The following is a 17,025-nucleotide window of genomic DNA, read 5'->3' as shown; positions in this document are numbered from 1 at the left end:
CATTTGAATTTACCCTCAACAAGCAGAGACACACACACACACACACACACACAGTGGGGGTCTTCTTCAGGCTTTTATTTTGTGCTGCCATGGAACCAACCTTTTCCAGAGAGACTTTTATTTTGAAAGTTGGTTAAGCCTCATACGGTAGTTCCTTTTTATTTTATGTATTGAACTCAGCTGCAGTTATTCTGGTTGGAACTTCACAACTTTATTTTACATAATATTTGTTTTTAGTTTTTTTTTTCCAGGTTCAGTTCGAGGAAAAAATCCTTCTTTTTTTTTTGTCATTTTAATAGATTATTATTATTTTTTATTTCTTTTTTTGTTGTTGAATGTATTCTGGTTGTCGGGTATCTCATAAATTTGTAACAAACTTTTTTTTATTATTATGTGTTATTATATTTTCTTTCTTATTTATTTGTTGTTCTACTTTCAATTTTTCATAATAGATCTTTTTTTGTTTAGACACTTGGTTATTTGTCATATTTCTGTCAACATATTAATTTCATCAATTAATTTCTTGAGTTCTTTTCAATTATAAAATTTTCATTCATTTTTTCATCCATTTTGTTATTGTGATTCTCTCTTACTTTCATTTTTCTCACTTTTTTTAATGTTCCAAGTTTTCATTTTTAATTTTTTTCTGGATCTATCTTTACTACGTTGTTATGAAATAGCAAAACTTTTATTTTGCACTATAATAAAGTCTTGTTCTTCTCTTCCAGGCCGAGGCTCGTCCTCCGTATCATCCCTCTCTCTGTTACTGTCCACGCTTCTTGTCTCATATGAAAGTCCGTTCTGACGACCTCAGAACTCTGTGTTTCCGGAGCTCCGGGTCCAAACCGCCGCCGCTGCCGCCGCCTCCATCTCAGGGGAAACCGCTGCCTGCGCTCGTCCCTGCTGCCCCGAAGAGCCCGGCGGCGCTGGAGGGTGAGACTTATCATCAACACCTGGTGCTTTCACAGCAGCAGGAGGAGGAGGAGGAGGAGGAGAGCGTTGACTCCTTTGACTCCTTTGACTCCTCAGCTCTGCTCATTAACAACCTTTCTCGCCCTTTTCTTCTTCCTCCTAGGCCGCAGGAGCGGAGCGACGGGCCACCAAGCACGTCGTTATAGCTCTTAATCTCTCTCTCTCTCTCTCTTTCTCTCTCTGTGGTTGTGGTTTGGTTAAGTGCAAATCTTGGCGGCTGAGGAAGTGCCCACAGCGCCGCCCTCCTGGTGGTCCTCTCCTCTCCTCTACTCTCCTCTGCTCGGTAAAAAGAGAAAAGGCCCCGGGGCCGCTCCTTTCAGGGCCTCGGCCTCTGATGTGAAGGCATTTTCCCCTCAGCACACACCTCAGCCTCCCAGCATGCCACTCTGCTTTCAGCCTGCTAGGGGTGTGTGTGTATGTGTGTGTGTGTGTGTGTGTGTGTGTGTGTGTGTGTGTGTGTGTGTGTGTGTGTGTGTGTGTAGAAGAGGAGGGGGTGTTTCTCAGCAGCACCGGGGTCTAATACTAATTATTCTACCATATGGTGGTCGACTCCCTCAACAATCGTCCTTAACCCCGCTCCCCTGAAGAAACGTGCTGCGCCCAACGCTGTGGCTTTGCTGCTCTGACACATGTCATTCATATGCACATCAGCACACACACACGTACACGTACACTTGTGTGTGTGTGTGTGTGTAACAGATGGGAATGGCAGGGCATTGTAAGAGGAGGCAGTGCAGAAATGTGCTCTCCAGTGCGTTCTCTTTATCCCCCTGTGCTGACTCCTCTCGGCGGCAGACCCCCAGGAAACAAGAGCAGATTGTCTGACACCCTCCTCACCCCTCCCTCCCTCACACATACACACACATACACACACACCCTCACAGTGGTCAACAAAAAAAAACTAGGAGGAGAGAGAAAGGAAGGGGTGTGCAAAGGCAGAGAGGGAAGAATGGAGAAGGCGAAAGGGAAATGGGCGGCGCTGGATGGAGTCGATGTTTGTGGAAGAGAAACTCAGAGGGATGAAAGGAAACGTTCGTAGTTAGACAGAGGGATGATGAATGAGAGAGAGATGGGGAAAAAACAATGCAACAAGTGCTTTTAGAAAGGAGATCAAGTTTGCATTATAGAGGCAAACAAAAAAAAACAATGGTAAATCTTAACTTTCCTGTGTTTCAGATGCAAATATCGGCTGTTTTATGTATTTTAAATCAGAATATCTGTGATTTTTGAACAGTAAATAAGTCACTGTAAAACTTGTGACAGTTACTTTTCACATTGTGTCACCATAAATTAACTGGAGGATAACAATCAGATTGATCCCTAAGAAAAAAATGTAAGTTTCAGCCATATATGGGTGATTATTTTAACTTTTATCATGAAAAAAGTAAGACTTATAAAAAAAAAAATCAGGTTTACAGCCACCTGATATCCAAAATATAATAAGCTGCAGCTTTGATCATCTGTTTATGGTGTTACTAGGCAACCAAATAAAAGTCACACTGTGTCACAGACTAATAATTAACATATTTCTAATTAACGCATATAAAAATGTTTTATCAATGAATTCAAATAGCAAACATCCATCAAGTCTTTTTTTCTGCGGACACCTGTGACTGACATGGTTTTCAGACATCTCCATCTCGGTGTGATAAACGCTGTGTGTCTCCGTGCTCCCCTGCCCTCTGCTCTGATTACTATTGTGAGTGTTGAGTTGGGAAACAGGCAGCTGCTCCAGTGGGGCGATTTCTCGCTGCCTTTGTTCCGCGGGTCGACCCACCCAGCAGGGAGACAAGTGTTCGCTCCCCGGTCTGAGGAAAGTGGGAACCAAAGTGTCACATGCAGGCTTTGGAGGTTTTTAAGGATGACCTGCACTGTGTTGTGTTGTGTTGTGTTGTGTTATTGACCATTCACATCGTCACTGAAAAGCACTTTGAATGAAATACTGAAGGAAGATGTTGTGCTTGTGTTTTATTTTGAAGGATCCGTCCAGCTCAGACCGGATAGGAGAAGAAACGCTGTGCAGAACGAGAGCGAGAGCGCGGGACGGCGCTCTGCTGTCGTTGTTCCCTGTCTTCCTCCTCCTCTTTCTCCTCCTCCTCCTCCTCCTCCTGCTGCTGCCACCCCACTGCCATCCACCATCAATCCAACCCTTCACCTCAGCCCTGCAGGAAAAGACAGCAAGCTGAACTCTGTGCCAACATCTCATCCTGCTGCAGAAGAGGAACAGGAACCTCAGGAGGAGGAGGAGGAGGAGGAGGAAGCAGAGCCGGACTGGGAGCTGCTGCACCCTGAGCCTCCTCCTCCTGGGTCGGAGCACCCAGCGTCGCCCACCTCCTTCTCACAGGGGTCGCTGTCTGATTTCAGTCGTCCATCCTCCAGTTTATTCAGCCGGAGCACCGACCTCACCAGCGGCAGGAGCAGTGTCCTGTCTGGTAAAAGAAAAAAAAAAAAGAAACCTTCTCATGCAGTGACAGTGCAAAAATCTGCATTTTAATAATTGATTTCAATCTTTAAAGAATCAAATTAAGTAAAAAAAAAAAAAAGACCCTGAACAATCCTCCACAGTTTAATTTATGATGATGTGCAACAGAGGAAAACCACAAATTCATGAATTTTGATGTGGAACATGCCAGTTTTACTTGATAAATGACTCAAGCTATTACCTAATTATCATAATAATCAACTTACAGTGTGATTCATCGTTGAAGCAGAAATCTGTTTAAACTAGTGATGCAATAGAAAAGATGAGTGGATATGCAACAGTATTTTGTGTAAAATGGTCATTGTTGTAGTAAAAATAAACAAAAATGTCCTTTATTTTTCAGACAACATGGCATTTAGATGTTGTTTAAAGCTACTACCTTAAAAGTACATTCAATAAGAAACACATACAACTATATTTGAGTCATAACAAAGATTATACCTAAAAACTGACATTCAAAACAATCAAAGTTTAAATCAAGACAAAAAAACTGTCTTCATCATTGATAATGGTCTGTAACTGCTACAACAGGTGGGAGGAGTTTGGCCTGATTTGATTGACAGTGAAGTGTGTGAAAACAGGAGAGAAAATGATCTCATGCTGCACACTAAGAATTTAATGTTGCACATTTTACATTAAAGGGGACATATTATGGAAATATCACTTTTTGAAGGCTCTTTAACATATATTTAGGTGTTTGTCTTGCCTTCCGGCCCCTAAAATGTGAGAATTGACAACAAAATCTGTAACTTTCAGGCTCCCTAGGTTGAAATCCATGTGGTTTTACGAGCCGTTCCCTCAGGTGTCTTCCAGTGATGTAACTAGGTTTCGAATTTGCATAATACCACACCTAGCATTCATTTGCATTTAAAGGGACAGGCACTGAAACCAGCCGTTCTGAACAGGGCTGTTTTGAGAGGATGAAAAGAGCTGTGATGTTTGATCCTTGGGGTATTTTGACCGAACTGTGTCACAGACTTGTCTTTAAGACACCTGGGAACTGTTTTAATTTGTGGAAAGGGGGCATAATATGTCTCCTTTAAGGTCTGAACTGTGGGTTTTGTAGTTCAGGATGGATCGAGTATTGATCTGATTCTCCTCTGTCTTCCTGCAGCCGATCACAGAGACTCAGGCTCAGAACATGGTGGTGGTTTCTCCACCTCCCATCCTCCTCCTGTGGTGCAGTTTCCTCCTGATTCTCACTCTCCAGCAGCATCCAACCATCACCTGCCCCCAGTCAACACCAGAAGCCCTCCACTCAACCAGCGCCTGTTTGGCCGAACCGACCCCCTCTCCCCTCTCCACCCTGATCCACATGAATCTCTGAGAACATCAGAGAATCTCCACCAGGACGTTTCCGTAGATCTCGACCCGTCTCTGGACTCCGATCACGGCCCGGTCACGCTGGGCTTCGCCTCCACCACTTGGTCGTCCTGCCCGAGCCCTCGGAGCACCTCACCTCGCTCGACGGGGTCAGGAGGAGCACAGCTGACCCCGTCTCCTCCGCTGAGTGGTCGTCTGGTGACTCGTCATCGCTGGCCCGTCCTGCCTCCCATCTCCCCTGTCAGAGGTGAGAAACGACCTCCACATACGGAGCGTTCGCAGCCTCCTCCCTGCCCACGCTCCGACACCCTGATTGTCCCGAACATGGCTGGACATCCACCCGTACACAAAGAGACAAAAGAGAAAAAAAAAGAAATCAAAGCTTGTTTCTATAGTGAGGCGTTCAGATGCTCCTGCCCCCATCAACACATTGTGAAAGCATCGCTGTCACCCCCACCACCGCCGCCGCCGCCACATAATAAATAACGCAGAAAGCTTTTCTTTTTCCTCTAAATCAGCAATAGAAAGGAGATCTTTTGATGAAAAGCTGGTACCGTTTGATTCCTTGTTCAAAGGCATGAGGGCCCCAACAATAGGGGCCGAGGTCCCTACCTCGTGTGCCGTGCCTCTCGGGCCTCGGCTCCCCCGTGCCTTCGCTATTCTCTGGACTCTGAGAGGGAGACGTGTAGCCGATGGTCATAAATCCACACTGACCAACCGCTCGCTGACGGCAGAACACTGAGTCGGGGACCGCCACAATAGAATACCTCCGCGGCTTTCCTGCGGCCACTAATTTACCGTTCCCAATGGGGATAAAGGACGGGGGCCACTGACATCTGACTCCTCCGAGAACTTTATGAAAGAAAGCAAACAATGTGGAAATTGTGTAGGGATTTTCTTCTTTTCTATCAGAGACATCTACTGTTCTCTGTGTGGCGCTGTGCTGCAGGGGGGCCCGCGCTGTATCGGAGCACGCTGTTCTCTTCACGGCCCCGACACAGAGCGAGTGTCACTGGTTCATTTATTTTGACGCAGATGGAGGCAATTCAAGCTCAGTGTGGCCTCAATGTGGCAGCGTGTAAAGCTTTAGAGGATAAGTCTTATTTTTCTCAGGTTTTTTTTTTTTCTTTTTTGGCCGTCGGCTCTGTCGGTTTTGATAACACTGTTCTCACCGCGAGGTGTGATGGGGAAAGATGCACAACGGCTTAACCAGATCCACTGGAATCGCTTTATTTTGAAGGTGATTGCAGTAAAAAGAAAAAAGAAAGAAAGAAAGAAAAAGACTAAGCTGAACTAGACTCATCAGCAGGAAGCAGCAGTAAAGTCCATGGTTGTCCAGTTTTAACCTTGGACCTGACATCATGGCAGCATCATTCAGTCACAGCCGTAGTGAAGTGATTCTGCCTCCAAACCTACTGTATATACAGCAACATGCAAAAGTTTGGTGCACGCCTGGTCAAAATGTCTGTAAATGTGAACAGTTAAAGGGATAGTTCAACATTTTGGCAAATTGGCCCATTGCCATAATCCCTATTAGCAGTAGGTTCGTGTCGGTGCAAGCTATTTTTAGAACGGCGGAGCAGAGCCGCAAGCTCCTCAGAGCTACGCTACGGAGGCTCATGGGATTTCTTTGTCACAAGGTCACAAGTTGTGACCTGCACACTCACCACACTATGTGATAATAACAGAACGTTACCAGACAGAGTTGTTTTAGAGGTAAATGCAGAGACTGCTTGCCGAAATACTGCCCCCGACGGGAACGCGCATCAGCGGTTTTGCATGAATTTCCCTCTAAAACAACTCTGTCTGGTAACGTTATGTTATTATCTCATAGCGTGGTGAATGTGCAGGTCACAACTTGTCCACCAGAGCGTTTTGGAGTTGCTCCTGCGATAACGTAAGGGACTGAGCCTCAGGGCTCTCTTCACCAAAACAAAACTGTGACAGTGTCTCGTGCATGGATGAGATTGGCTCAAAACACGCACCAACATGTTTTTTTGTTCCGCTTTTGTTTTAATCTCTTGTAGTTGGTTCAAAATCATGCTCAAAACAGGCATCCAAATGTTTCTTATTCTGGAGAAAAAAGCTCCCAAATAATGAGAGGAAACAGAAAAACTATTCTGGATCAAAGCATTATTTGTGTACTTCCGAATATCGTATTGTAACGGTTGTTTTAACCCTGTGTGATTTACTGTACATGCTCTCAGAGGCTGATGGGAGTCTCCACTCTGTGACCCCCGTCAAGATCCCCTATACAGTCCACACACACTGACCCTGAGCTGCCCTGTTTTCAGCAACATCTCCAGAGTCTAACTGTCCCTGACAATGAAGAGGGGCACCGGCCTGGCCCGACCCGGCCCGGCCCGACCCGGCCTGGCCTCTCCACTCAGGCTCCCTTTTTTCAGACCAGGAGCAGAGAGGCCACCGGCGCACAGAGGAGGCCTTGTCCGCCTCTGACTCTGTCATATCAAACTCTGTGACCCCCCCCTCTCCACCTCCATCACCGCCACCGCCACCGCCACCCTTAACCTCCTCCGAAAAACTTGCCCTGACTCGGCCCCGGCCCTCGTCGGCCGAGAGTGACAGCTGAGTTGACAGCAGCAATATGCTTTGAAGTGTCAAGTCAAGTCCTTCCATTGTCTCCGTGAGTAGAGCGCCGAGCCGCTCAAGTGCACAATAGTGCTGCGGTGGTCGTGTGTGTGTGTCTGTGTGTGTGTGTGTCACCGCTCTACTCGGCTCGGTGTGTACATTTCTACTGGGCCATGTGGGCCCGGGAGCAGAGGAGCTGAGTTTGCCTTTTCCTTTTTCAGAGCCTCTGTATATATTATCCTTTTGTCCGGGCCAAGCTGTTCTGCATCTCTAATGTGAGAAAAGCCTCAACAAGTCTCTTTCAGTGACGACTATACGACAAAAACACGCCGCCCCGGAGAAACTGTTTCACTCCGCTAATCCTCTGGTTTCCAAACCAGGCAGGGTGAAATAGTTTTGTTTTGATGGTTTTGAGAGGAGACAAGTAATAAGTGATTAGCGGGACAGTTGCTGCCGTTCCTCTCTGACTGAGCTCTGTGGTAATTGGAGCTTAAGGGCAGAGCTTCTTGCTCCGTGTTTGTCGAAGGTGACATGAGACTCCTTTTCGCCTCGAGGCCCCCCCCCCCCCCCCAACAGCAACGCCGTCCTCTCGTCAGACTTTTCATGCCTCACCTGTGTGTGGCTTCTCTCCTGGAGGTCTGTTTTTGTCCACTTGTCAAGAGTGTTAAAACCTGGAAGGGGAAAAAGGCTTTAACTAAATCCCACAACACCATCCAGCCCAGATTCATAGTCTGATACCAGCGCATCAGAAAACGTCCCCCAGGAGCGTTTCCTCTCGCTGCGCTCCTCTTTGTTTATTTTACATCTTATTAGCTCCCAATCCGGCCGACATCCCTGAGATTTACCCAAACCACAACAAGTGGATGAACTGAAACCTGATGCATTATTGTTCAGAAATGTAATGATACTCATTGACTGAAAAAAGCACTGAAAAAATAATCATTCAGTAGGATTTAGTGTGATTTAGCATCACTCAGAATAATCAGCCAACAGGGTAAACAAATAATAACTTGCAAATCAGCCAATCAAAACACAGAAGAGGGTGACGCAAAGTAACACCAGAATCTAAAAAACACTGTAAAACCTCGGCCTCATAAGACTTGAGGGTTTTCTAAAAAACAAACAACAACTTAACATTCACCACATTCTGTATTCAAATAATCACATTTTCCATATTTCATTGACACTTACTGATTTTCAGTAAATCATGTGATGCATTTCATTGGTTACATGGCTTAAAAACAATGAAAATATACAGTATACATGTGACTAATGAGTCTTTATGGATTAAAGGAATAGTTTGACAAAATGTTTTGTCGCTTAAAAGTCAAATTAGAAGACACCTCCCTCATTTCTGGGACATGAAGTGACAATCAAGGGGCGTTTAAGTGACTTTAAGGTAGAGAAAGTAAAAGAAAAGACAGATGACATTTTAATTTTAGGAGAAATAAATATAATTTAACAAAATTTCTTCTTTTAATCCAGTGTAAAATATAAGATATAAACATCTTAGAATAAGATAACACAGGATCTTTTTGCATCGTGCTCATCTCATTGTTCGTTTTATCCAATTATTTGCTAATGCAGCAGCCCACTGAGCCCACGTGGATCATTAAAGTTGCATCTACCCTCATCATCATCATCATCATCATCATCATCATCATCATCATCATTGAGATTACCATCATCATAACACAGAACGCCCACTCTGTGCCGTTTGTTGCAGGACGCTGTGGGACGGCGGCTTCGCGCTCCTCGGAGCTCAGCTGCAGTCGCTCTCATGTGTTTGATGAACTGGAGGCCATCGCCCCCCGGTCCACTTCCTGTCCGTCCCTCGACCCGGCGTCAGACTCCTCAGGCCGCCCTTCACCTGATAGAGGTAAAGACACACACACACACACACACACACACACACACACACGTGAACAAAAAGAGCCTGAATTAGACACTTATCATTATTATTATTAATATCATGAAAAATTCCCATCAGCCTCAGCTGCACTTTGTGTTTAATGCTGATTAAAGAAATGAGCATGCTGATACTTTGATTAATTGTAAATCTTTTTTTTTTTTAATACAACAGGCCTAATGTGATGTCTTTTAGTCCAGTGCATAAAAATATTCAATTTACAAAATTATAAAATTGAAAAAAGCAATAAAATGTTTACAATTTGGCTTCATTTTTGTTAATAAATCACTTTAAGACTCAGTTTTTTGTTAAATTTCAGACTTTTGATTTGTAATTAACAGATTATTTAGGGTTTGACTTGATTTTTAGCTCCTTGTTTTGATTCTTGCAAAAAGGCGCAAAGGTCAATAAATTTGCGGTTGAACGTCAGAAACCGCCAACGTTGTGTCGCACTTAATGTATTTGTGTTGATGTGTCGTTGTTTCCATGTGTGTGTGCGTCTCCGTTAATGTCTCAATTAGACATGCTCTCCTTCCTCTGTGACTGTTACAGACAGGGATGGGCTTATCTGAGCACTCACTGTGTCAGGTCTTTGTATCGGCCCATGTTGGCCAACAAAGGCTGAGTAAATGTGTTGTGTGTGTGTGTGTGAGTGTGTTAGATAGCATGTGTGTGTGTGTCCTGGAGGTGGTTCAGTGAGCTGCAGAGAGACATTAGCCAATGAAGACTTCCTCAGCCGCTTGCTTAATCCCTGACAAGGTGTTTAACCTGCTTGCTTGACCCGAACCTCTGTCTGAACCTGGCGACCTTTGGCCCGAGGATGTGGAAGGGATCAGGGCCGGCCGCTGCTATGGCAACCGCGGCGATGGCAGCATGGTGATAACATCAACTCAGGGGGCTCAAACCGAATACTCTGACAAATGTGAGCTATAATGCTCCAGACTGATTTTTATCAGACACAATTTACATGTGTAAAGAGCGAGGCTGCAGGTTTTTATTGAAACACACAGACGTCTTATCAGGTTAAATCACACAGTGGCAGGAATGAAGAGGAATATTTTATTGTCTGATAAACGTGGAGCTTCCAAGGAGGATTAATGTTTAATCACAACAAGTGGAGATGTTTAATTAAACCAGATACAGAGCCTAAAGCTCCCAGTTGTTTTAGGATCATTTCTTCTGCATCAAATGATACAACCTTACAGATCTCAGTGCCTTTATTATGTCTGATTGGTTATATCAAGATTTAAACTTTGGGATGGAATATTTAGGTTAAAGGGATAGTTCAACATTTTTGGCAAATTGGCAATGGGCCAGTTTGCACCAATATTTCAGGTGATAATAATGCTCATGATCCCCTATAGAATGTTTGGTGCAAATCCATTTTATACTTTTAATACAGACAAATAACAAGCAGAAACAACATCCTTAGAGGATGTAACCAGAGTTGTTTTAGAGGTAAATTCATGCAAAACTACTGATGTGCGTTTCCGTTGGGGGCAGTTTTCCAGCAAGCAGTCTCTGCATTTACCTCTAAGACAACTCCGTCTTGCTTTTGGTTATAAAAGAGTCTCATATTAATGTGGATGAATCTACGTTACCAACACTTGTTAATGGGTCCATTTTTGATAAATATATCGTTGTGTCTTTATAGTTATTTTGATATTATTATTTAGTGGGTCGGCTCGCCCGGATGCTGCCCGGCGGGTCATGGGAATAACGCCGCCAGATCGCTAGTTGGCATCGTTTATGGTCGGCACTACGACGGTATCTGATCGTCTTTGAACCTCCGACTTTCATTCTTGATTAATTAAAATATTCTTGGCAAAAGCTTTCGCTTTTGCCTGTCTTCTGCCTGTCCAAGAATTCCACCGTGCGTGTGGAGGCTCATTGGAAATGTAGTGTGAAAACACTTTGCTTTCCAAAACTCCTCGTAGTCCCTTTAAACACTTGTTAAAATCCTGAATTTTTGACTTAAGTCTCAGATATGAGGACTTTAAACTTCTGTTTTAAGCCTCGACCACTGTGAGATCTGAAGTCTTGTCTCAATGTGAGTTTTTCTGATTCCTCAAACCATCTTAAAGCTTGAGCTGAAAAATCCCAGAACAAAATGACAAAAATCAGACGGCCTCGCTTCACTGAAGCCCCCGAGATATTTATGCATTGAAGAGATTTTAAGACTTTATACTTGAATATTTGCTTTATAGCAGTTCAGGTCAGCGTTGCATCCTGTGTGAGCTGCAGGTTTGTGTGCAGCAGCAGCAGCATCAGAGTGAGACGTGCGCTGCTCCGTCCGTCTCTCTGACCCTGTGTGGGTGGTAACCAGTGTGTCCAACACCCTAATCACAGGACGACTCATTTGTTATCTGCCACTGTGTTTTGCTAAGTGTCCTTCAATGTGGCGGCTACTCTCTCAGCTAATGACGGACTAAGAACTGGGCCTAACTGCGAGTGTGTGTCCTCGGCCACAGTTATCCCAGGGATTTCCTCTCAACGACTCCTTCATTTATCAAACAGGGCAACAGTTCCCTTTTCTCACCTGAGGGATTACTTTACCAAACACCCACAGGACTCTGACTTCCCAACTGAAAAAAAAACCTTTACAGAGGAATGTGTGTGTGTCACTGTGTGTGTGTGTGTGTGTGTGTGTGTGTGTCAGTGTGTGCGTGGGAGCAGACTGGTCAAGTTGCATAACACAGTAAAGAGAAAAAAAGAACTGAAAACTTTGTATGTGTGAAAGCTTTTCTAATGTAAAGGGGATATTGAGGCTTTTCTGCAGCTTTTTTTTTTGGGGGGGGGGGGGTGTTGCTGGGAATGTGTGTGTATATGTGTGTGTGTGTGTGTGTGTAGCGGGGGTACCTGCAGCGGAGCGTGTTGTGTGAAATCCCCTCGGAGAGGAATGGCAGCTCCACACCCAGCCAGCGTGGGCCGGGGATTTGCATGGGCACTGAGCCACACTGTCACTGATCCGCTTTTAATTGGGTGTGACGATGAGAACTTTGGAGCCTGAGGGGGGGGGGGTATGAGTATGGGGTGGGTGGGGGGTGAGTCTCTCTTTGTCAAGGGGTGGGCGGGAGTTATTGGAGGTTGGGGAATTTACAGTCATTTTGTAGAAACCAGTTCAACGAATCATCGATCAGAGCCATGAGTTATTATTTTCAAAGGTCAACAGTCGTAAACTTTTACGACGCGTTTTTATGAGTGTGTTCAGATTATGTAAAAAAAAAAAAAAAAAAAATTCCATAGTGTATTCGATAAATATTGTGGAGATGTTTATATTTTGATGGTTGTTTCAATCCCTCACCTCCAGAGATCACATGTCGCCTCTCTGGTCCAGATTAAAGAATCTCATATTCATGCTACTGGTGCTTCTGTTATTCCTCCAGCCGTTATATTTCAACAAAACTTGGACAAACTGGCACAAAATTGATAACAATTTGTCATTTGATAAACTTGGTCAGTAAATAACTTGGTTTATGACTAAACAAGATTCATACCACCTTGTTAGCATGACTGTAGCAGCCTGTAAACATTGTAAAAATGTCACCGGCTAAATATCTGAACATCAGCACCAACTGTTCTCACTAGACTCCAAGCATGTTATTAAACCAACGGCTGCTGAGTTGATTGGACTCAGACGTCTGATGCTGTTGCACCTTACGTATACTAACTGAGAATGAATAATGAGAGAAGAATAAATGAGAAAAACTGAGAAAAACTGAGAAAAACTGATTATCTAATTGTCTAACACCAGTGTTAATGCAGTGATTCTCTCTTTGTCTGAGCCATGAAGAGTGAATTCAGTCTCATATTAAACGTGTTTCCTATCAGATAATTAATCAATCTGGTTTCTATTTTAAATGAACCTGTTTCAAAAATGATTTCTGGACTTTTAAAAAGTACAGTGACCTCACGCACATTTGTTTGGTTGTTTACACATCTTTGTCTGTGTCTCTGAATGGAAGATGAAATAACTGTTTGTCTGCTCATTATCTGCAGCTGCACTACAGACCCATTAGTGTCTGTTTGCTTTCATGTGTGGTTCACTTTGTATGCAAAAGCAAACCAGTTTAACAGAACTTATATTGTCATGAGTTAAGTGCTGCAGTGCTGCAGGACATTTGTCTGGTCTTTCAGTCTCTGTTGTCCCCCCCCCCACCTCCCCCACCTCTGATTACAGACCTGTCTCCTGGTCTGGCGGCGCTGACGGTGGGCTGCGACTCGGGGAACCTGGGCTCCCTGTCCCGGGTCCAGCTGCTCCTGTTGGACCGAGCGGAACCGGAGACCCTGATGATGATGAGTCCCTGCAGACTGGAGGAGGAGGAGGAGGAGATGGACTGGATCAGTCCGAGGACAGAGTACTATGCAGGACTGAGCTCAGAAGGTACAGCTCTTCATAACAGAGATGATGCATAAGCTAAACACATTCAGAGGAAGTTCTTTTAATAAAATTTAATGAAAAAACATCTGATACAGGATATAGATCCTCTACATCAGACTCAAAATAATAACAACATACAGATTTTAAACACAAATATACTATATAAACTTACATTTACACATAGATATTTATATTTAAAACTATATATACTATATAAATATAGTTCTGGTTCTGAAATATTAATAAATGCACCAAAAACACTTGGAAAGAAACTCAATCAAACACTAAAATCCACCATTTTTATCATAGAAATAAACCTGGAAGCTAAATTGATATCCAACTCTTAAATAAAGCTCTTGAATATTAGTGGAGTTGTTGAAGTCTGTGGGTGTTTGATGGGAAGCAACATAAAGTTTAATGCCAGGATTAAATCTAATCCAGAAAAAAACACTGGATACAAATGACCTGTTAATGCCGCCTGAGCCTAAAGAGGAAGTTCAAACACTCCTAAGACAAACTTTGAGTCAGAATCAAGTTTCTTTTAGTAACTATTAAAACAGATTAGTTCAGTTTGTCCAGCGTCTGTGATTCATTTGTGATGTGAACATGTGATCAGTTAAAAAAAAAAAAAATCCACAGCAGCAGTGACCGACGGACGGGAAATCTCAGTTTACAGAGTGAGGACTTCTCCACTCTTGACAAATCTTTCTGACAGTTTGAGTGAGATCGTTTGATAAGCAAAAAACCGTCACTTTAATAACAGGGAGCAGTCAGACAGGTGTGTGTGTGTGTGTGGAGAAATCACATGGAAAACAAGCCACTGTAGGTGTGTATGTGTGTGTGTGTGTTTTCTCAGTCCGCGGCCGGCCTTGAGAGTAAGCGATGCCTTTATGGCGTGGAGCAGCTTGTCTTTTTTAACGAGCTGTGATACCGCCTCTCATCTGCTCCCTCGGCATGCCGCGGCCAGCTCTTAACCGCTGCTCCTTCAGAGGTGTGGCAATCCAGACAAAAGGTTTATAGGGATATAAGGATGTGCCATATTAATAAAGATCAAACCGCTGGAGTGGATTATTAACTGGGAAAGTCCAACCCGAGATAGGATACGGAGATATTTAGAAGCCCAAGCTCTGTATACATAACAATGGATAAGAAGCTGAGAGGAGAGTGTGTGTGTGTGTGTGTCGTCTGGTGCTCCACTTGTTTATAGTCTGATAACAACACGGGGAGGGAGATAAACATTTAAAGGCTCAGTTCAGCTGAACTCTACGGTGGCCCGGAGAGCTCAGCACAAAGCACATGACTAAACCAAACTAAACAAATCCACATGGTGTAAATGTTTCCATGCACCTGAGATTTGTTATTTTAAAGCTCAATTGTGACTTTTGAAGTTAAAACTGGAAACACTTGTACTAGTTGTAGTGAATTTGCTGTTTTCATAAGTTTTTTATGATTTTTAAAAAATACTTTATTGCAAAGCTTCTTACCTTCACATGCATAATCAGGCATTTCATTCTCTTTGCATTTTTGTACTTTGCTTTTTTTTTTCAGGTTTATATTCACATTCAAGTAAATAACAAGCCTTAAAGAAAACAGACAAACATATACACGAGACAAACTGAGGTACGGTATTTCCCAAATGAGGGTCTCAAAGAGAAAAAAAAAAAAATATATAATAAAATAAAATAATTGGAAAGTAAATAACTAAATATCTAAATATCTATGGGTAAATGTAAAGGGGTGGTGCATGTGTGTGTGTTCATGTATCTGTGACAACGACACCTCCTCCAACAATCAATACAAATATTCACTCAGGTGCAGACCTGCAAATTTGTAAGGTCAATGTGTTGTGTATGGGAATGGAGAATCCATTAAACCAGCAACGCATCATCATCACAATCTACTACGACTGTCGGCATGGCGGCGTTAGTCACCAAATTAAATATCTCAGCAGCTGTTACTGTACATCCACCGGCATTAAATTAACTGAGGTGATCCCTTTCCATCTGTCACCTGCTGCTGTCTGCTACTGTAACATCCAAGTTCAGATTGAACATGCAGATTCAAAGTCATTCCCATCAGCCTCAGGTGTTTTCTGTGTTTAATGATAATTAGCAAACATTAATTAACAAGATAAATATGGAAAACGTTACATAATAAACACGAGAATGTGAGAAAGCAGAAGTTAACATTTTTGTGTCTCAAAGCCACCAGCACAACTCAATCACTAAATCACTGCAACATTAAGGCAAATCACATCCTTTATATTAACCTATAATCAAAGCATCAATAATCTGAATATTAATGCAAATTGACTGCACACTGACAGTGTTTTTAGAAGGAGGTGGTGCTGTTAAATATTCAAGAGTCAGTTCTCAAAGTGAAAAGCAGCAAAGTTTAAATTCCTTTCACCTCCACAGAGTCAGATATCTGAAGAAAGAAAAAAACAAAAAACCTGGCTCTTTACCAGCAAAGAAAAAGTTGGTAACCAGGGTGTTGTTGTTCTTGTGTTCATGCATCTGTGCCACCACTGTTTACAACAAGAGAAAATCTGTGTGAGGGAGCTGGACGCTTGTCTTTTCCTCTCCTCTCTCTTTCTCTGTGTGTGTGTGTGTCTGCTGCAGAACAAAGTTTGCACCTGGCACGCTCCTGTGGACAGGTGCTGCTCCGGGGTTTTGTTGCTCCATTTTTTGCCACTATTTGCACAGAGATTAAGAGGCATAATTGGAGCTAATACACTACATTACTCATATCTGTGCACACACACTCCAGCACAAAGGACACGTGTGCATGTAAGTGTGCGCCGGGGGGGATAACATTTATGTGCACAGACACACACACACACACACACGCCGGCCCGCCCGCCTGCCTGCACCACAACCCCTCGAACACACAATTGCTTCCTCTGCCTTTAGCTTGACGCCGTGTCCTGTGTGGTTTTGTCAGGTGCTCTGAGGCCCCTCACAGCTGGCGGCGTCCATGAAAGGTGTGACTCCGCAGGGAAAGTCCAGGAAAACAAATCGGTGAGTGCCGCTGCGCCTTAGTTGAGGCCGCTTTTCACTCTCTACCCCCCTCCTCCGTTCATCTATCAGATTTCCTCAAAAAAAAAAAAAAAAAGCGAGGCTGCTGTGCTGCGGCTTGTCGTGAGCAAACACTAAATCTTCCAAGAATCAACTCCTATCAGACAATAACCCCCCCGAACCTGGTATACACAGAGTCTCTCCCTCCCCACACAAAGACCCCCTTTTTACAAACTTGAACCAGCGTGCATTTATAACTGTCACTCCAGTAAAACGAGCTAAATTGTTGTTGATAATTGAGACACAATATAACAGAGGGCACGCGGCGTGCAGCAGGTGTGTGGTTAATCAG

The 17,025-nt window shown here is 43.6% G+C and overlaps 1 protein-coding gene across 1 annotated transcript in view; it reads left to right on the top strand.

Moving 5' to 3' along the window:
• The window catches only part of LOC146962417 (uncharacterized), a 64,926-nt gene that overhangs the window by 14,290 nt on the left and 33,611 nt on the right, over positions 1–17,025 (top strand). The window contains exons 3-8 of the mRNA XM_085769148.1: positions 729–933; positions 2,952–3,404; positions 4,569–5,024; positions 9,093–9,245; positions 13,456–13,659; positions 16,600–16,676. Of these exons, the coding sequence (XP_085625274.1) occupies positions 729–933; positions 2,952–3,404; positions 4,569–5,024; positions 9,093–9,245; positions 13,456–13,659; positions 16,600–16,676 (1,548 nt within the window). The remainder of the gene's footprint in view (positions 1–728; positions 934–2,951; positions 3,405–4,568; positions 5,025–9,092; positions 9,246–13,455; positions 13,660–16,599; positions 16,677–17,025) is intronic.

The sequence above is a fragment of the Trachurus japonicus genome, chromosome 23, assembly GCF_045865225.1.
Source record: "Trachurus japonicus isolate A0001 chromosome 23, Traja_1.0".
Lineage (NCBI taxonomy): Eukaryota > Metazoa > Chordata > Actinopteri > Carangiformes > Carangidae > Trachurus > Trachurus japonicus.
The sequence above is the reverse complement of the archived record's forward strand: the minus strand, read 5'-3'. Positions and strand labels throughout refer to the sequence as shown.